This window comes from Aphelocoma coerulescens, chromosome 22, assembly GCF_041296385.1.
Source record: "Aphelocoma coerulescens isolate FSJ_1873_10779 chromosome 22, UR_Acoe_1.0, whole genome shotgun sequence".
Classification (NCBI taxonomy): Eukaryota; Metazoa; Chordata; class Aves; order Passeriformes; family Corvidae; genus Aphelocoma; species Aphelocoma coerulescens.
Window position 1 is genome coordinate 1456351 of NC_091035.1, and position 18806 is coordinate 1475156.

At 67.2% G+C, this 18806-nt stretch overlaps 3 protein-coding genes across 4 annotated transcripts; 1 reads left to right on the forward strand and 2 right to left on the reverse strand.

Moving 5' to 3' along the window:
- Positions 1-7081: 7081 nt before the first annotated feature.
- LOC138121780 (interleukin-36 receptor antagonist protein-like) lies at positions 7082-10738 on the reverse strand. The gene is made up of 4 exons (XM_069035614.1): positions 10643-10738; positions 9451-9600; positions 9243-9367; positions 7082-7394 (listed from the first exon to the last, which is right to left on the reverse strand). Exons 1-4 carry the CDS (start codon positions 10701-10703, stop codon positions 7191-7193), a joined length of 540 nt encoding a protein of 179 aa, XP_068891715.1. The 5' UTR covers positions 10704-10738; the 3' UTR covers positions 7082-7190.
- A 1901-nt stretch (positions 10739-12639) lies between these two features.
- LOC138121650 (interleukin-1 family member 10-like) lies at positions 12640-15517 on the reverse strand. Of its 2 annotated transcripts, XM_069035378.1 has the most exons (5): positions 15224-15517; positions 14968-15028; positions 14801-14889; positions 14581-14714; positions 12640-13630 (listed from the first exon to the last, which is right to left on the reverse strand). In XM_069035378.1, the coding sequence occupies exons 1-5, from the start codon at positions 15225-15227 to the stop codon at positions 13418-13420; spliced, it is 501 nt and encodes a 166-aa protein (XP_068891479.1). In that variant the 5' UTR covers positions 15228-15517; the 3' UTR covers positions 12640-13417. The 2 variants fall into 2 exon arrangements, with proteins under 2 accessions (XP_068891479.1, XP_068891478.1); XM_069035377.1 differs by having other exon boundaries at positions 14968-15517.
- Positions 15518-15704: 187 nt separating this feature from the next.
- On the forward strand, positions 15705-18696 carry TMED4 (transmembrane p24 trafficking protein 4). The gene is made up of 5 exons (XM_069035613.1): positions 15705-15885; positions 16371-16471; positions 17878-18003; positions 18089-18235; positions 18316-18696. The coding sequence occupies exons 1-5, from the start codon at positions 15741-15743 to the stop codon at positions 18463-18465; spliced, it is 669 nt and encodes a 222-aa protein (XP_068891714.1). The 5' UTR covers positions 15705-15740; the 3' UTR covers positions 18466-18696.
- Positions 18697-18806: the final 110 nt, after the last annotated feature.

Genomic DNA, 18806 nt, shown 5'->3' on the forward strand with positions numbered 1-18806 from the left:
GAGCTCCTGGAAGATGTTCCCATCCATGGCCATGGGTTTGGGTGGGATGGAGCCATCTGTGGACACCTGGAAGATGTCCTCAAATGGGGATTCATGGCTTTGGAGCTCCTGGAAGATGCTCCCATCCATGGCCATGGGCTTGGGTGGGATGTCCTCGTTCACGGCCATAGATTTGGGTGGGATGGGCTCATCCGTGGACACCTGGAAGATGTCCTCAGATGGGGGTCTGTGGCTTTGGAGCTCCTGGAAGATGCTCCCACCCACAGTCACGGACACAGGTGGGATGTCCTCAGCCTCGGCCATGGATTTGGGTGGGATGTCCCCACCCGTGGACACCTGGAAGATGCTCTCGTGGGTGGATCCAAGGTTTTGGTGCTGCTGGAAGATGTTCTCATCCTTGGCCATGCATTTGGGTGGGATGCCCTGGACATCCTGGAGAACGTCCTCAAATGTGGATCCGTGGGTCTCCTGGAAGATGCTCCCACCCATGGTCATGGACAGGGGTGGGATGGACCCATCTGTGGACATCTGGAAGATGCTCTTAGAGGTGGATCCATGACTTTGGTGCTCCTGGAAGATGTTCTCATCCATGGTCATGGACAGGGATGGGATGTCCTCATCCTTGGGCATGGATTTGGGTGGGATGTCCTCATCCTTGGCCATGCATTTGGGTGGGATGTCCCCACCCATGGACACCTGGAAGATGCTCTCGTGGGTGGATCCATGACTTTGGTGCTCCTGGAAGATGTTCTCACGCGTGGTCATGGACACGGGTGGGATGGACCCATCTGTGGACACCTGGAAGATGCTCTCATGGGTGGATCCATGGAACTGGTGCTGCTGGAAGATGTTCTCACCCATGGTCATGGACAGGGGTGGGATGTCCTCATCCTTGGCCATGGATTTGGGTGGGATGTCCCCACCCATGGACACCTGGAAGATGCTCTCGTGGGTGGATCCAAGGTTTTGGTGCTGCTGGAAGATGTTCTCATCCTTGGCCATGCATTTGGGTGGGATGTCCTCATCCATGACGATGGATTTGGTTGGGATGTCCCCACCCATGGACACCTGGAAGATGCTCTTGTTGGTGGATCCATGGAACTGGTGCTCCTGGAAGATGTTCTTATCCATGACCATGGATTTGGGTGGGATGTCCTCATCCTTGGCCATGGACTGAGATGGGATGTCCTCATCCTTGGCCATGGATTTGGGTGGGATGTCCCCACCCGTGGACACCTGGAAGATGCTCTCGTGGCTGGATCCAAGGTTTTGGTGCTGCTGGAAGATGTTCTCATCCTTGGCCATGGACTGAGATGGGATGTCCTCATCCTTGGCCATGGATTTGGGTGGGATGTCCTCCCCCACGGACACCTGGAGGATGTCCTCAAGCCCACACCCGTGGCCTTGGATCTCTTGGGAGACTCTCCCAGCCCCATCCAGGGGCTCCGGACCCCCGGGCAGGGGGAGGTCCCCGGTGTCCGGCTGCCCCTCGATGGCCCCCTGGAGCTCCTGGACACAGAGCTGGACACGGAGCAGGCTGGCCCAGAACACGTCGGGGGCGGGGGCAGGGGGCCGGGCGGGGGGCAGGGTGGGGGTCAGGGTGGGGACTGGAGTGGTCAGAGTAGAGGTCAGTGCAGGGGTCAAGGTGGGGGTCAGGGTGGGGGCCAGGGAAGCGGTCAGGGTGGGGGTCAGGGTGGGGGTCAGTGCAGGGGTCAAGGTGGGGGTCAGGGTGGGGGCCAGGGAAGCGGTCAGGGTGGGGGTCAAGGTGGAGGTCACGGTGGGGGTCAGTGCAGGGGTCAAGGCAGAGGTCAGGGTGGGGGTCAGGGTGGGGGCTGGTGCAGGGGTCAGGGTGGGGGTCAGGGTCGGCACAGGGGTCAGTGCAGGGGTCAGTGCAGTGGTCAGGGTGGGGGTCAGGGTGGGGGTCAAGGCAGAGGTCAGGGTGGGGGTCAGTGCAGGGGTCAGCACAGGGGTCAGGGTCAGGGTGGGGGTCAGGGTGGGGGTCAGCGCAGGGGTCAGGGTGGGGGTCAGGGTCAGGGTGGGGGTCAGGGTGGGGGTCAGCGCAGGGGTCAGTGCGGGGGTCTCGGCCCCTCCCCCCGAGAAGGCGATGGCGTCCAGCGCTGCCAGGACCCCGGGGGCGGGGGGGGCCCCGGGCGGCTCCATGGGTCAGCCCCTCCCTACGGCCACCGGACAGCGCGGAGCGGCCCCGGAGTGGCCGGAGTGGCCGGAGGAGTGGCCATGGCGTGGGGAGGCCCTGGGGAGAGGGAGGAGAGGGGAGAGGGTGAGGGGAGGGAGGGAGAGGAGGATGGAGGAGGGAGGAGAGAGGAGAGAGGGAGGAAGGAGGGAGAGAGGGAGGAAGGAGGGAGAGGAGGAAGGAGGGAAGGAAGGAGGAAGAGGAGAGGGAGGGAGGGGGGAGGGAAGAGGAGGAGGAGGGAGAGAAGGACCGTGGAGGAAGGGAGGGAGGAGGGAGAGGGAAGGAAGGGTGGGAGGGAGGGAGGAAGGAGGGAAGAAGGGAAGGAGAGAGGGAGGAAGGAGGAGGAAGAGGAGGACGGGGGGAAGGAAGGGAGGGAGGAGGGAGAGGGAAGGAAGGGAGGGAGGGAGAGGAGAAGGAAGGGAGGGAGGGAGGGAGGGAAGAAGGAAGGGAAGGAGAGAGGGAGGAAGGAGGAGGAAGAGGAGGAAGGAGGGAAGGAAGGGAAGGAGGAGGGAGGGAAGGAGGGGAGAAGGAAGTTGAGAGGAAGAAGGAGAGATGGAGGAGGGAAAAGGGTGGGAGGGAAGGAGGGAGGGAAGGGAGGGAGGATCCAGGAAGAGGGAGGAAAGGCGGCGGGGGGGGGGAGGGCAGCGGGAGCGAGGAGAGAGGGAAGGAGGAAGCGCAGGAGGAGAGAGGGAAGGACGGAGGGAGGGCTCGGAGGAGGAAGGAGGAAGAGGAAGAGGAGGAGGAGGAGGAGGAGGAGGAAGGAGAGGCTGGGGAGGGGTCTGGGGGTCCTCCCTCCCTCCTTCCGCACCTGCAGCCGGCGCGGTCACCCCGCGGCCACCCCGTGCCACCCGTGGCACCCGTGGCACCCACGGCCACCCCGCCTCACCGTCCCCCTGTCACCCGTGGCACCCACAGCCACCCACGGCCACCCAGGGCCACCCAGGGCCACCCCGTGTCACCCACGGCCACCCCGCCTCACCGTCCCCGTGTCACCCGTGGCACCCACGGCCACCCACGGCCACCCCGCGGCCACCCAGGGCCACCCAGGGCCACCCAGGGCCACCCCGCGGCCACCCAGGGCCACCCAGGGCCACCCAGGGCCACCCCGTGGCCACCCCGCCTCACCGTCCCCGCCTCACCCGCGCCGCTTCCGCCCCGCCGGGACAGGAAACGGGGGAGGGGGGACCCCAAAAACTCCCAAGCACCCCAAAAAGACCCCTCCCCCCCCCGAACCGGGGGGAGGGGAAACCCCAACGATCCCCCGGGGGGAGGGGAGGGGGGGCTGCACCCCCAAATTGTGCCCCCCCCCTTCCCCCTTCCCTCCCCCCCCCCAACCCCGGAGAAGCCACTTCAGGGTCGGGGGTCCCGGACCCCTCCCCCCTCCCCCGGACCCCAATTCTGTAGGGGGGGAGGGGGGCAGCACCCCAAAATTGAGGGGGGGGGTCTTGCACCCTGCCGCGAGTGCTGATTGGATGGGGGAGGGGGGCCCCCCAAAATCTGGTGAGGCCCCGCCCCCCCCCAAGTCACCCCCCCCACCCGGAAGTGGGGTTTGGGGGGGGGGGCTCAGAGGTTTTGGGGGGGTCACGAGGGGTGGGGGGGGGCCCCCCAAAAAGGGGCAAAGGTGACCTAAAACGTGGGGGGGGGGGCCCAAAAGTGGGGGGGCAGAGATCTGTGGGGGCTCCGGGGGCACTGTCAGCACCCAGGGGGGGACCCCAAAATTATAGGGGACCCCAAAAGGGGCAGGGGTGACTTCGAAGGGGTGGGGGGGACCCCAAAACGGACAGGAGGGGCAGAGATTTGGGGGGGGGGGGGGCGTTCCAGGGGGACCCTCAGAGTCCGGGGGGGGAGTGTGGACTCCAAGGACCCCAAAAGGTGCAGGAGTGACCCCAAAAGTTATAAGGGACCCCAAAAGTTATGGGGGCCCCCAAAAGTTATGAGGGGGGGGAGGGCAAAGGTTACGGGGGGCCCCAAGCGCGGCCCCGAGTTTTTGGGGTGCCCCTGACATTTGGGGGGGCTCTCCCGGCGGGGGGGGGAGCTCTGGGGGTCTCTGGGGACTCTCTGGGGACCCTCAGGGGACCCCTGACCCCCCCCCCGGGCCTTGGGGACCCCCGGGTGCCGCCCCCTCCCCTCCCCTCCCCCTTCCCTTACCGGCACTGCCGCGCGCGGGGGGGCGTGGTCTGGGGTGGCCACGCCCCCTTTGAGGGCGGGAGGGATTATTAGCATACAAAGCCACGCCCACCCCCGTGAGGCCACGCCCCCGGCTGAGGCCACGCCCCCTCCCGGCGCGGGGGGATCGGGCCCAAAAGGGTCCTGAGCCCAAAAAGGGGGGTTCTGAGCCCAAAAAGGGGGGGTCCTGAGCCCAAAAAGGGGGGTTCTGAGCCCAAAAGGAGGGTCCTGAGCCACCCCAAAAGGGTCCTGAGCCCAAAAAGGGGGGGTTCTGACCCCAAAAAGGAGGGTCCTGAGCCCAAAAAGGGGGGTTCTGACCCCAAAAAGGAGGGTTCTGAGCCCAAAAAGGGGGGTCCTGAGCCCAAAAAGGGGGGTTCTGAGCCCAAAAAGGGGGGTTCTGACCCCAAAAAGGGGGGTTCTGAGCCCAAAAGGGGGGTCCTGAGCCCAAAAAGGGGGGTCCTGAGCCCAAAAAGGGGGGTTCTGAGCCCAAAAAGAGGGGTCCTGAACCCAAAAAGGGGGGGTTCTGAGCCCAAAAAGGGGGGTCCTGAGCCCAAAAAGGGGGGGTTCTGAGCCCAAAAAGGGGGGTCCTGAGCCCAAAAAGGGGGGTTCTGAGCCCAAAAGGAGGGTCCTGAGCCACCCCAAAAGGGTCCTGAGCCCAAAAAGGGGGGTTCTGACCCCAAAAAGGAGGGTTCTGAGCCCAAAAAGGGGGGTCCTGAGCCCAAAAAGGGAGGGTCCTGAGCCCAAAAAGGAGGGTCCTGAGCCCAAAAAGGGGGGTTCTGAGCCCAAAAGGAGGGTCCTGAGCCCAAAAAGGGGGGTTCTGAGCCCAAAAAGGGGGGTCCTGAGCCCAAAAAGCGGGGGGCTGAGCCCAAAAGGAGGGTCCTGAGCCACCCCAAAAGGGTCCTGAGCCCAAAAAGGGGGGTTCTGAGCCCAAAAAGGGGGGGTTCTGAGCCCAAAAGGAGGGTCCTGAGCCCAAAAAGGGGGGTTCTGAGCCCAAAAAGCGGGGGGCTGAGCCCAAAAGGAGGGTCCTGAGCCCAAAAAGGGGGGTTCTGAGCCCAAAAAGGGGGGTTCTGAGCCCAAAAGGAGGGTCCTGAGCCCCCCCAAAAGGTTTCTGAGCTCCCCCAGAACGTCCTGACCCCAAAAAGGGGGGTCCTGAGCCCAAAAAGGGGGGTTCTGAGCCCAAAAGGAGGGTCCTGAGCCCCTCCAAAAGGGTTCTGAGCTCCCCCGGAACGTCCTGACCCCAAAAGGAGGGTCCTGACCCCAAAGGGAGGGTCCTGGTTCCCCCAAAGGGGTTCCTGCCCCCCCCCACCCCCCCGGAGCGGTTCTGCCCCCCCCCAGCCACACCCCACGAGGTGACCCCAACGTCCGGCCAGCGCTTTATTGGGAGCGGAGCCACAGCGGCCATGGAGGTGTCCCCAGCATGGAGGTGTCCCCAACATGGAGGTGTCCCCACCATGGAGGTCCCCAAGTCCTGGAGGGCCCCCAACATGGAGGTCCCCTCACCACGGATGTCCCCAAGCCCTGGATGTGTCCCCAAGCCCTGGAGGTCCCCCCGCCATGGATGTCCCTCACCATGGATGTCCCTCACCATGGAGGTCCCCAAGCCCTGGAGGTCACCCCCACCATGGATGTCCCCCCCCATGGATGTCCCCCCCAAGCCCTGGAGGTCCCCAAGCCCTGGATGTGTCCCCAGCCATGGCTGCCCCTCCAACCACGGATGTCCCCAAGCCCTGGAGGTCCCCCCCAAGCCCTGGAGGTCCCCCCCAAGACCTAGAGGTCCCCCCACCATGAATGTCCCTCACCATGGATGTCCCTCGCCACGAATGTCCCCAAACCCTGGATGCGTCCCCAAGCCCTAGAGGTCCCCCCACTATGGACGTCCCTCACCATGGATGTCCCCCCACCATGGATGTCCCCCCACCATGGAGGTCCCCCCACCATGGATGTCCCTCACCATGGATGTCCCTCACCATGGATGTCCCTCACCATGGAGGTCCCCAAGCCCTGGAGGTCCCCCCACCATGGATGTCCCCCCCAAGCCCTGGAGGTCCCCAAGCCCTGGATGTGTCCCCAGCCATGGCTGCCACTCCAACCACGGATGTCCCCAAGCCCTGGAGGTCCCCCCCAAGCCCTAGAGGTCCCCCCACCATGGACGTCCCTCACCATGGATGTCCTCACCCCCATGGATGTCCCCCACCATGGAGATTCCCCAGGCCCTGGATGTGTCCCCAGCCATGGCTGCCCCTCCAACCACGGATGTCCCCAAGCCCTGGAGGTCCCCCCACCATGGATGTCCCTCACCATGGACGTCCCCCACCATGGAGGTCCTCAAGCCCTGGATGTGTCCCCAAGCCCTGGAGGTCCCCCCTCCATGGATGTCCCCCCCATGCCCTGGATGTGTCCCAAGCCCTGGAGGTCCCCCCCCACCATGGAGGTCCCCAAGCCCTGGAAGTGTCCCCACCATGGACGTCCCTCACCATGGACGTCCCTCACCATGGATGTCCTCACCCCCATGGATGTCCCCCACCATGGAGGTCCCCAAACCCTGGATGTGTCCCCAAGCCCTGGAGGTCCCCCCACCATGGACGTCCCTCACCATGGACGTCCCTCACCATGGATGTCCCCCACCATGGAGGTCCCCCACCATGGAGGTCCCCAAGCCCTGGATGTGTCCCCACCATGGATGTCCCTCACCATGGACGTTCCCCCCCACCCACAGACGCCCCCTCGGCGGCGCCGCTGTCACTCGCGGCCCGGGCAGGGAGCAGCGGCAGACGGGGACGTCCCCCCCAGCACGGACGTGTCCCCTCGAGGTGTCCCCGCGGCGCTGGCACCGTCACTTGCGGCGCAGATAGAAGGCGGTGGCACCGGGGGGCGGTGCCAGGGCCAGCGCCTCCCCCGGGCCCGGGGCCGTGCTGAGGAAGAGCCCGGGGAAGGCGGCGGCCTCGAAGGTGTGCGTGGAGCCCCCGAAGGTCTTGTAGAAGGTGAACGGGGTGGCCCGGGCCTGGTCACTGGAGAACAGCTCCTGTATCCCCACGTCCTGCCCGGGGAGGGGACGGCAATGGGACACCGCCCACGGGGGCACCATGCCCAGGGGGTACCACCTCCAGGTGACACCACCTCAAGGTGACCCCCCATCTCCTGTTGACGCCATCTGAAGGTGGCCCCACCACCTCCAGGTGACACCACCTCAAGGAAGGCCCCCTCCAGGTGACACCATCTCTTGGTGACACCATCTCCAGAGGACCCCATCTGAAGGTGGCCCCACCACCTCCAGGTGACCCCCCATCTCCAGGTGACCCCCCATCTCCAGGTGACCCCCCTTCTCCTGGTGACCCCACCTCCACGTGACCGCCCCATCTCCTGGTGACCCCATCTGAAGGTGGCACCACCTCCTACTGACACCACCCCCAGGTGAGCCCACCTCCTGGTGACACTATCTCCAGGTGACCCCACCTCCACGTGACCCCCCCCATCTCCTGGTGACACTATCTCCAGGTGACCCCACCTCCAGGTGACCCCCCATGTCCAGGTGACCCCATCTGAAGGTGACCCCCCCCTCTCCAGGTAACCCCACCTCCACGTGACCCCCCCTCATCTCCTGGTGACCCCCTATCTCCAGGTGACACCACCTCCAGGTAACCCCACCTCCACATGACCCCCCTCATCTCCTGGTGACTCCCTATCTCCAGGTGACCCCATCTCCAGGTGACCCCATCTCCAGGTGACCCCATCTGAAGGTGACCCCACCAGGTGACCCCATCTGAAGGTGACCCCCCATCTCCAGTTGACCCCACCTCCACATGACCCCCCCCATCTCCTGGTGACCCCCTATCTCCAGGTGACCCCGTCTGAAGGTGACCCCACCTCCAGGTGACCCCATCTGAAGGTGACCCCACCTCCAGGTGAGGCCATCATTAAGTGACACCGCCCTGGGGAATCCCCACTTCCAGGTGACCCCACCTCCAGGTGGCACCGTTCTGGGATGACATCACTTTAGGATTGCCCCACCTTGGGTTGACCCAACTTGGATTGACCCACCTTGAGTTGGCCAATCTTGGGCTTTCCATCTTGGCTTGACCCGCCTTGTCTTGACCCACTTTGGGTTGACCCATCTCTGGGTGCCCCACCTTGGGTCATCCACTCTGAGTTGATCCAACTCAAGTTGACCCACCTTGAATTGTCCACCTTGGGTTGTCCACCTTGGATTGACCCACCTTGAGTTGACCCACCTTGGATTGACCCACTGGGGGTTGACCATCTTGGGTTGACCATTTTGAATTGACCATCTTGAGCTGACCCACCTTGGGTTGCCCACCTTGGGTTGACCCACCTTGAGTTGACCCATTGGGAGTTGACCATCTTGGGTTGACCATCTTGAATTGACCACTTTGAGTTGACCCACCTTGGGCTGTCCACCTTGAGTTGACCACCTTGAGTTGACCCACCTTGGGTCGTCCACCTTGGATTGACCCACCTTGAGTTGACCCACCTTGGGTCGTCCATCTTGGATTGACCCACCTTGAGTTGTCCACCTTGGGCTGACCATCCTGGGTTGACCACCTTGGATTGACCCACCTTGAGTTGACCCACTGGGGGTTGACCCGCCTTGACTTGTCCACCTTGGATTGACCCACCTTGAGTCGTCCACCTTGGATTGACCCACCTTGACTTGTCCACCTTGGCTTGACCCATCTTGGCTCATCCACCTTGGCTTGACCCACCTCGAGCCAACCCAACTTGCACTGACCCAACCTGGCTTGACCCACCTCAAGTTGACCCACCTTGGGCCAAGACCTTGGCCTGTCCCACCTTTGTGTCCCCCCCACCCCAGCTTGCCCCACATCGAGTTGTCCCCCCCTGGTCACCCCCAGGTCCCCCCGGTCACCTCCAGGCTCAGCCGGGGCTCGGGGCCGGTGCCGCAGGACAGCGCCCGGGTGCCACCGCGGATGCCCACGATGAGGGGACAGCGCCGGCGCTCCAGGTGCCGGTTGGGCACGACGCTGATGGGCTCTGCGGGACACGGGGGGTGGGCGGGGGTCCCACGGCGGGGGGGTCACCGCTGTCCCCCCCCCCCACCCCAGAGGGACACCCACCTTCCTGGGGGGCGTTGGCGCCCTGCAGGCTGGTGGCCACCAGGTGACCGTCCCGCAGGCACAGCCCCTTCTGCTCCGTGTCCCGCAGCACGTAGTGGTACGGCTGCGCCGGCGGGCGCGGCGCCACCGGGGCCACCTCGGTGGTCATCTCTGAGGGGACACGGGGACGTGGGGATGTGGGGACACAGGGATGTGGGGCAAGGGGATGTGGGGATGTGGGGACGTGGGGCAAGGGGATATGGGGATGTGGGGATGTGGGGATGTGGGGACACGGGGATATGGGGATGTGGGGACACAGGGATATGGGGACACGGGGATGTGGGGCAAGGGGATGTGGGGATGTGGGGCAAGGGGGGGACACAGGGATGTGGGGATGTGGGGACACAGGGACACAGGGACACGGGGATGTAAGAATGTGGGGACATGGGGATGTGGGGATGTGGGGACACAGGGACATGGGGATGTGGGGATGTGGGGATGTGGGGCAAGGGGGGGACATGGGGATGTGGGGACACAGGAATGCGGGGACGTGGGGGCGTGGGGACGTGGGGATGTGGGAATGTGGGGATGTGGGGATGTGGGGACACAGGGATGCGGGGATGTGGGGCAAGGGGGGACATGGGGACGTGGGGATGTGGGGATGTGGGGCAAGGGGACGTGGGGATGTGGGGACGTGGGGATGTGGGGATGTGGGGCAAGGGGGGGACATGGGGATGTGGGGACATGGGGCAAGGGGATATGGGGATGTGGGGATGTGGGGACACAGGGACACAGGGACACAGGGACACAGGGACACGGGGATGTAAGAATGTGGGGACGTGGGGATGTGGGGCAAGGGGATGTGGGGATGTGGGGACACAGGGATATGGGGACATGGGGATGTGGGGATGTGGGGACATGGGGACACGGGGACGGGGCACAGGGGGTGATGGGTATGTGGGATGGGGACATGGGGACACGGGGCTGGGACACGTGGGGGTGGCGGGCCCGTGGGCGTGAGGGACACGGGGACACGCAGGGGACGCCCAGGGAGTTTGGGCCACGAGGACATGGCAGGGACATGGGGACATGTGGGGCAGGGACACGGGCATGGGAACACGGGCACAGGGACATGGGGACAGGGACAGGGGGACAGGGACATGGGGACACGGGGACAGGGACACGGGGGCCACCAGCACCCGGCAGGCACTACCTGTCCCCAGGAAGTCCTCGAACAAGGCCACCATGTCGGGGTCGATGACGGGCTCGGCCATGTCCCCGCTGCCCGCCACGAGCCCCACGGGGCGTCCCCGGGGTGTCCCCCTGTGGGGACAGGGGGGTCAGGGGAGGTGACACCGGGGGGGAGGGGTGAGGAGGGGGAGGGGACAGCCCCGTCCCCGCGCTGTCCCCGCTCACCTGAGGGCAGCTCTGGACGTGCAGGACATGGCTGGGCCTGCGGAGAGGGTGGCACGCGGGTGGCACGGGTGACACGGGTGGGGACACGCGTGCCAGCAGCAGCGAACGCCCTTGGGGTTGTCCCCGAGCAGGAGGCGGCTTCGTGCCCGTCCCCAGCGGTACCTGCGGATGTGTCACCTCCCGGGATCCCGTCCCGCGCGCTCTGGGCTGTCCCCACGGGTGACAGCGGCTTTATAGGGCCGGCCGGGCGGGCGGGGGACAGAGCCCGCCCCGCTAATTGGAGGGATGGGTGACGGTGACGCCGAGCGGTGGCGAAATGCCACCTCGTGCCAGCGTCCCCAGCGATGGCCGCGGTCACCGTGGCGAGGATGTCACCTGGGCCATCCCCCTGGGCCGTGTCCCCTGGGCCAGCCCCGTCCCTGCAGTGTCCCCTGGCAGCGGGTGGCCCCTGGGTGGTCCCTGCCAGGCCCCCGTGCCCTGTCCCCAAGGTGCCGTGGGCCTTGTCACCATTGTCACCGTGAGCCCCGTCCCCAAGGTGCTGTGAGCGCTGTCCCCAAACTCCCAGGTGCTCCATCCCCGTGGTCCTGTGTGCCTTGTCCCCAAGGTCCCACATTCCCTGCCCCCAAATCCCCACATTTCCTGTCCCCGTGGTCCCACATTCCCTGTCCCCAAGGTCCCACATGTTCTACCCCCAAGGTCCCACATTCCCTGTCCCCAAGGTCCCGTGTGCCTTGTCCCCAAGTCCCCACATTCCCTGTCCCCAAGATCCCACATTCCCTGTCCCCAAGATCCCACATTCCCTGTCTCCGTGGTCCCACATTCCCTGTCCCCAAGATCCCACGTTCCCTGTCCCCAAGGTCCCCCATGTTCCATCCCCAAGGTCCCGTGTGCCTTTTCCCCAAGTCCCCACATTCCCTGTCCCCAAGGTCCCACATTCCCTGTCCCCAAACTCCCAGGTGCCCCATGCCCATGGTCCTGTGTGCTTGTCCCCATGGTCCTGTGTGCCTTGTCCCCATGATGCCACGTGCTCTGTCCCCATGGTGACCAGTCCCCAAAACGCCACATCCCCTGTCCCTATTGTCCCCATCCCCTGTCCCCACGTTCCCGTGTGTCCTGTCCCTGGGCTTGTGCCCCTTGTCCCCATTGTCCCCATTCCCTGTCCCCAAGATCATTCGTGTCCTGTCCCCACAGTGTCCCCTGTCCTTATTGTCCCCCATTCCCTGTCCCCACATTCCCCCATACCCCGTGTCCCTTCTGCGCCCTGTCCCCGGGTCCCACACCCCCTGTTCCCACGGTGTCCTGTCCCCCAAATCCCGTGTCCCCTGTCCCCACAGTGTCCTGTCCCCCAAATCCCATGTCCCCTGTCCCCACAGTGTCCTGTCCCCCAAATCCCGTGTCCCCTGTCCCCACCGTGTCCTGTCCCCCCAAATCCCGTGTCCCCTGTCCCCACGGTGTCCCCTGTCCCCACCGTGTCCTGTCCCCCAAATCCCGTGTCCCCTGTCCCCACAGTGTCCTGTCCCCCCAAATCCCGTGTCCCCTGTCCCCACGGTCCCCTGTCCCCACGGTGTCCCCCGTGCTGCGCGGTGTCCCCGGGCGTCCCCACAGGATCCGGGAAGGGGCCGGGCCGCGGGGCCGCGTCACCCTCGCCCGGGGATGTCCCGTTCTGTCCCCATCGCGCGGGTGGCGCAAGAGCGGCCACCCCGCCGCGGTGACGCGGCCAGCGGGGCCACCAACCCCGCCCTGGCCCCGCCCTGGCCCCTCCGTGCCACCCACGCCGCGGGCACCGCGTGGCATCAGCATCTTTATTCCCTCACCGCCCCGGGTGAGCGTGTGGCTGTCGCCGGGGGGATGGCACTGTCCCCAAGGGGATGGCACTGTCCCCAAGGGGATGGCACCGACGGCGGAGGGGGGCGGAGGAGGTGTCACCATCCCTGCTGGGGTGGCACCGTCCTGCGGGTGATGTCGCCACTCCGGGGAAGACGCCACCGAGGAGCAAGGATGTCACCATGCCTGGGTGAGGATGGCACCGTCCCTGGTGGGGATGTCACCGTCCTCGGGGGGATGTCACCCTCCCCAGGGGGATGTCGCCATCCTGGGGGGGATGCCACCCTCCCCAGAGGGATGTCGCCGTCCTGGGGTGAGGATGTCACCCTCCCCAGGAGGCTGTCACCCTCTCCAGGAGGATGTCACCATCCCTGGGGTGAGGATGCCACCCTTCCCAGGAGGCTGTCACCCTCCCCAGGAGGCTGTCACCCTCTCCAGGAGGATGTCACCATCCCTGGGGTGAGGATGCCACCCTTCCCAGGAGGCTGTCACCCTCTCCAGGAGGATGTCACCATCCCTGGGGTGAGGATGGCACCTTCCCAGTGAGGATGCCACCCTCCCCAGGGGGATGTCACCCTCCCCAGGGGGCTGTCACCATCCCTGGGGTGAGGATGCCACCCTCCCCAGGGAGCTGTCACCATCCCTGGGGTGAGGATGGCACCTTCCCCAGTGAGGATGCCACCCTCCCCAGGGGGCTGTCACCATTCCCGGGGCTCGGCTGTCCCCGCGCCGGTGGCCGGGGAGGGGCTCAGCAGAGCTGGAAGTAGAAGTCGAGCAGCTGGGAGGTGACATCGCGGTGGCGGCAGAGAGCCAGGGGCTGGTGGCCGCGCGGGGACGTGCACAGGAACCAGCCGGGGTGCGCGGCCGACTCGAAGCGCCACAGCCCGTCCCGGTAGGAGCGGAAGAAGGTGAAGGCGGCCGCGCTGTCCCCGGCGCGGGGCAGCTCCCGGATGTCCACGTCCTGCGGGCCACCCCCGTGTCACCCGCGGCGCGGGGACACCGCCCGGAGCACCCCCGTGCTCCATCGGCCCGGCGCGGTGTGGCCCCGTCCGGAGGTCCCCGTGTCCTCCTCACCCGCGTGGTGTCCCCGCGTCCCCCCAGGTGTTCCCTCCCCACGGTGTCCCCATGCCCGTGGTGTCCCCATCCCTTTGGCATCCCTGTCCCCACGGTGTCGCCGTGCCCGTGGTGTCCCCACGGTGTCCCCATCCCTTTGGCATCCCTGTCCCCATCGCTGCAGTGTCCCCACTCTCACGGTGTCCCCACAGTGTCCCCATCTCCATGGCTCTTGGGTCCCCATCTTTAACCCTTTCCCCATCCCCATTCTCATCCCTGTGGTGTCCCCATCCCTGTCCCCGTGGTGTCCCCATCCCTCTGCTGTCCCCATCCCTGTCCCCTTGATGTCCCCATGCCTGTGGCACCCCCATCCCCGCGGTGTCCCCTTGGCATCCCCATCCCCGCGGTGTCCCCATCCCCTTGGCATCCCCATCCCCTTGGCATCCTCATCTCTGTCCCCTTGATGTCCCCATGCCCTTGGCACCTCCATCCCCGCGGCGTCCCCGCGGTGTCCCCATCCCTCTGGTGTCCCCATCCCCTTGGCATTCCCATCCCCTTGGCATCCCCATCCCCGCGCTGTCCCCATCCCCTTGCTGCCCCCATCCCCGTGCTGTCCCCATCCCCTTGGCATCCCCATCCCCGCGCTGTCCCCTTGCTGCCCCCATCCCCGTGCTGTCCCCATCCCCTTGCTGTCCCCATCCCCGCGCTGTCCCCGTGCTGTCCCCATCCCCTTGGCATCCCCATCCCCGCGCTGTCCCCTTGCTGTCCCCATCCCCGTGCTGTCCCCATCCCCTTGCTGTCCCCATCCCCTTGGCATCCCCATCCCCTTGGCATCCCCATCCCCGCGCTGTCCCCGACCTGCAGCCGCAGCTGGGGCGCTGCTCCGGCCCGCCCGCGCTCGGCGCTCAGGCAGCGGGAGCCGTGGCGAATGCCCAGGATGACGGGCAGCCGGGCGGGCTCGAAGGCGCGGTTGGGCACCCAGAACACCTTCTCTGCGGGCGACACGGGCACACGGGGAGCCGTCAGCGCGTGTGCCAGCCGCGTGTGCCACCCGCGTGTCCCCGTGTCCCCGTGTCACCTTCCAGCGCGGCGTTGGCGCCCTGCAGGTGCCCGGCCAGCAGCTGGTCATCGCGCAGGTACAGCGACTTCTGGTTCACGTCCCAAAGCCTGCGGGGCGGGGGGACGGCCAGCGGTGCCACCGCGCTGCCCCCGCCACCCCCGGTGTCCCCCCGGGCTGTCCCTTACCGGTACTGGAAGACTTTGGTCTGCAGGGCGGGCGCGTGGCAGAGGGCGAAGCCTTCGGCCTCTGCGCAGAGGAAGAGGAGGGCGAGGCTGAGGGCGGCCGCCGTGGCCCCCCGGAGCCCCCTGCCCGCGCCCCCCGAGCCTTTGGGACCCCTCCTCAAATCCGGGGGGGTCCCCGAGGTGTCACCGTCGGTGCCAAGCGCTCCGTGTGCCCTCCCGCCCGGCCGGGCCGTGCCCGGGGTCGCCGGGCAGCGCTCACCCATGGGACCCCCGACTCCGGGCGCTGCGGGCACCGCGCGGGCGACGCCGAGAGAAGAAGGAAGGAAGGAGGGTGGCGGTGGTGTTGCCACACTGCCTGGAAGGGCGGGCCCCGCCCTGGCCGTTGCTCAGCACCCCCGCGGGGCGACAACCGAGGGGACACATGGCGGGGGGCGACAGCGCGGCACCACGGGGGGGGACACCGCGACCCCCGCGGCAGCGCTGGCGGGGCTCGAATCCTCGACCTCAGCAGCGAGGGAGCGGCGCCCTCCCTGTTGCGCCACCGCGGCGGCGGGCGCGCATGCGCAGTGCGGGAGCGGCGGGAGCCCCGCCGGGGCGGCGTGGGGAGCGCTGAGTGGCCGCGGGCGAGCGGCGCATGCGCAGAGCGAGGCGCGGAGCCGCGGGCGGGCGGGCCGGGCGCTGAGGGCGGCACTGCGCGTGCGCGCTGAACCGGGAGTGAGGTGCCCGCGCATGCGCAGAGCGCCCCCCGGCGGCCGGGCAGGCGGGCGGGAGGGACCATGGCGGCGCTGGGGGAGGCGCTGAGGGCGGCGGTGGCCGCGGTGCTGCTGCTGGGCTGGGGCGCCCACGGGCTGTACTTCCACATCGGTGAGACCGAGAAGCGCTGCTTCATCGAGGAGATCCCCGACGAGACCATGGTCATCGGTGAGGGCGGCGGGGGCGGCGGCAGGGACCACCGGGGAGTGGCGGCGGGGGGTGGGGGGGAGAGGGGGTAGGCGGGAGAGACCACTGGGCACTTGTGGGTGGGGAGGGGGGGGAGACACGCACACACAATTTAGGGCCGGGGGGAGTTAACGGGAGGGACCACTGGGCTGGAGGGGGGGAGATGAGGAGACCACCGGGACCGGGGGTGGCAACGGGAGAGACCCCCAGGGCCAGGGGTGTGGGCGAGACCACCGGGGGTGATGGAAACGACCACTGGGGACCGGGACGGGGGGGGCGGAATTTAACGGGAGGGACCATTAGGGACCGGAGAGGGGTGCTGAGACTACCGGGGACCGGGAGGAACCATTGCGGGATGGGGGGGGGAAGGAAGAGACCACCGGGATGCGGGGCGGGCAGCGGGGCCGGGGGTACCGGGCCGGGGGTCCGGGTCCGGGCCGACCCCGTGCTCCCGTCGCGGCTGCCAGGGAATTACCGGACGCAGCTGTGGGACAAACAGTCCGAGTCCTTCCTGCCCTCCACGCCGGGGCTGGGCATGCACGTGGAGGTCAAAGACCCCGACGGAAAGGTGGGGAGGGGGCTCTGGGGGGCTTCGGGTACCCCCTGGGCATGGGGAGGGGGCTCTGGGAGGGTTTGGGTACCCCCTGGGCATGGGGCGGGGGCTCTGGGGGCTTGGGGCACCCCCTGGGCATGGGGAGGGGGCTCTGGGGGGCCTGGGTACCCCCTGGGCATGGGGAGGGGGCTCTGGGGGAGCTTGGGCACCCCGGGGCATGGGGAGGGGGCTCTGGGGGGTTGGGGCACCCCCTGGGCATGGGGAGGGGGCTCTGGGGGGTTGAGGCACCCCCTGGGCATGGGGAGGGGGCTCTGGGGGGTTGGGGCACCCCCTGGGCATGGGGAGGGGGCTCTGCGGGGGGTTTCCCCTGGGTGCTACTGCAGCTGGGATGGGGGTCCCTGAGGGTCCCTTGGGTGCCGCTCCATCCTGGCCAGGGGTTCCTGAGGGTCCCTTGGGTGCCGCTCCATCCTGGCCAGGGGTCCCTGAGGGTCCCTTGGGTGCCGCTCCATCCTGGCCAGGGGTCCCTGAGGGTCCCTTGGGTGCCGCTCCATCCTGGCCAGGGGTCCCTGAGGGTCCCTTGGGTGCCGCTCCATCCTGGCCAGGGGTCCCCGGCCCAGCCCAGCCACATCCCAGTGCCTGGGGCTGACAGAGGCCACGTCTCGGTCCCCGCGGGGTGACAATGACTGTGCCCCGGTGCCCGGAGCGGTGCCAGTGTTCACACCCCGGTGCCCGGGCAGTGACCACGTCCGTGTGGTGGCCCAGGGGGTGCCACCATCCGTGCCCCGGTACCCAGGGCAGTGCCAATGTCCATACCCAGGGTGGTGCCACTGTCCATACGCTGGTGCCCGGAGTGGTGCCAGTGTCCATACCCAGGGTGGTGCCACTGTCCACACCCTGGTGCCCGGAGTGGTGCCAGTGTCCATACCCAGGGCGGTGCCACTATCCATACCCCGGTGCCCGGAGCAGTGCCACTGTCCACGCCCCGGTGCCCGGGCAGTGACAGTGTCTGTGTGGTGGCCCAGGGGCTGACAATGACTGTGCCCCAGTGCCTGGGAGGTGCCAGTGTCCATACCCCGGGTGGTGCCACTGTCCACGCCCCGGTGCCTGGAGCGGTGCCAGTGTCCATACCCGGGGCAGTGCCACTGTCCACGCCCCGGTGCCCGGGCAGTGACCACGTCCGTGTGGTGGCCCAGGGGGTGCCACCATCTGTGCCCCGGTACCCAGGGCAGTGCCAATGTCCATACCCGGGGTGGTGCCACTGTCCACACCCCGGTGCCCGGAGCGGTGCCAGTGTCCATACCCAGGGCAGTGCCACTGTCCACACCCCGGTGCCCGGAGCGGTGCCAGCGTCCATACCCAGGGCAGTGCCACTGTCCACGCCCCGGTGCCCGGGCAGTGACCGCGTCCCCGCCGTGCCGCAGGTGGTCCTGTCCCGGCAGTACGGCTCCGAGGGCCGCTTCACCTTCACGTCGCACACGCCGGGCGAGCACCAGATCTGCCTGCACTCCAACTCCACCCGCATGGCCCTGTTCGCCGGCGGCAAACTGGTAACGCCACCGGCGCTCCCCTCCGTGCCCCGGGGCCGTGCCAGCGCTGCCCGCAGCCCCGGTGACGGCCCCGTGCCCCGCGCAGAGGGTGCACCTGGACATCCAGGTGGGCGAGCACACCAACAACTACCCCGAGATCGCCGCCAAGGACAAGCTGACCGAGCTGCAGCTGCGTGCCCGGCAACTGCTGGACCAGGTGGAGCAGATCCAGAAGGAGCAGAACTACCAGAGGGTGAGCGAGAGGGCGGGGAGGTGGTTCTGGGGTGAATCCAGGCGGTTTTGGTGCCTGGTTGACTCCGGTTGCCGCGGCAGTACCGGGAGGAGCGGTTCCGCATGACCAGCGAGAGCACGAACCAGCGCGTGCTGTGGTGGTCCATAGCCCAGACCATCATCCTCATCCTCACCGGCATCTGGCAGATGAGGCACCTCAAGAGCTTCTTCGAGGCCAAGAAGTTGGTGTAGCCCCCCCCCGTGCCCACCCCCAAACCCACCCTCAACCCCCACACCCCCATTCCAAGGGGGGTGCCCACCCACCTCTGGCTTTGGGGAGGGATCCTTGGTGTCTGCTGGGACCCCCGGGGGGGAGGTGGGTGGGTTTGGGGGTTTGGGGGGAGCAGAGGGGCCGCCCTCCCCCCCCTCTCCCCTCGATGGGGTTATTTTGGGGGGAATAAAGGGTTTTTTTTTGGTTCCACCGAGAGTCGTCAGTTATTTTTGGGGTGGGGATGGGGGTCCTCGTGCTCCAGGCGTTCAGGTGCCTGTCTAAAGGGCGTTTTCTCGTTGCCGGAGAGGGGGGGGTGAATCCT

Excerpts from the sequence above, each read along its gene's own strand:
- LOC138121780 (XM_069035614.1), bottom strand. The coding sequence starts at position 10,703 with ATGGCCGAGCCCGTCATCGACCCCGACATGGTGGCCTTGTTCGAGGAC. Across the intron at positions 9,601-10,642 it reads CGAGGACTTCCTGGGGACAG|AGATGACCACCGAGGTGGCC; the intron begins GTAGTGCCTGCC and ends GTGTCCCCTCAG. Across the intron at positions 9,368-9,450 it reads CGCCAACGCCCCCCAGGAAG|AGCCCATCAGCGTCGTGCCC; the intron begins GTGGGTGTCCCT and ends CGTGTCCCGCAG.
- TMED4 (XM_069035613.1), top strand. The coding sequence starts at position 15,741 with ATGGCGGCGCTGGGGGAGGCGCTGAGGGCGGCGGTGGCCGCGGTGCTG. Across the intron at positions 16,472-17,877 it reads TCAAAGACCCCGACGGAAAG|GTGGTCCTGTCCCGGCAGTA; the intron begins GTGGGGAGGGGG and ends GCCGTGCCGCAG. Across the intron at positions 18,004-18,088 it reads TGTTCGCCGGCGGCAAACTG|AGGGTGCACCTGGACATCCA; the intron begins GTAACGCCACCG and ends TGCCCCGCGCAG.
- LOC138121650 (XM_069035377.1), bottom strand. The coding sequence starts at position 15,227 with ATGGGTGAGCGCTGCCCGGCGACCCCGGGCACGGCCCGGCCGGGCGGG. Across the intron at positions 14,890-14,967 it reads ACCAAAGTCTTCCAGTACCG|GCTTTGGGACGTGAACCAGA; the intron begins GTAAGGGACAGC and ends CCCGCCCCGCAG. Across the intron at positions 13,631-14,580 it reads CGCCCCAGCTGCGGCTGCAG|GACGTGGACATCCGGGAGCT; the intron begins GTCGGGGACAGC and ends GGTGGCCCGCAG.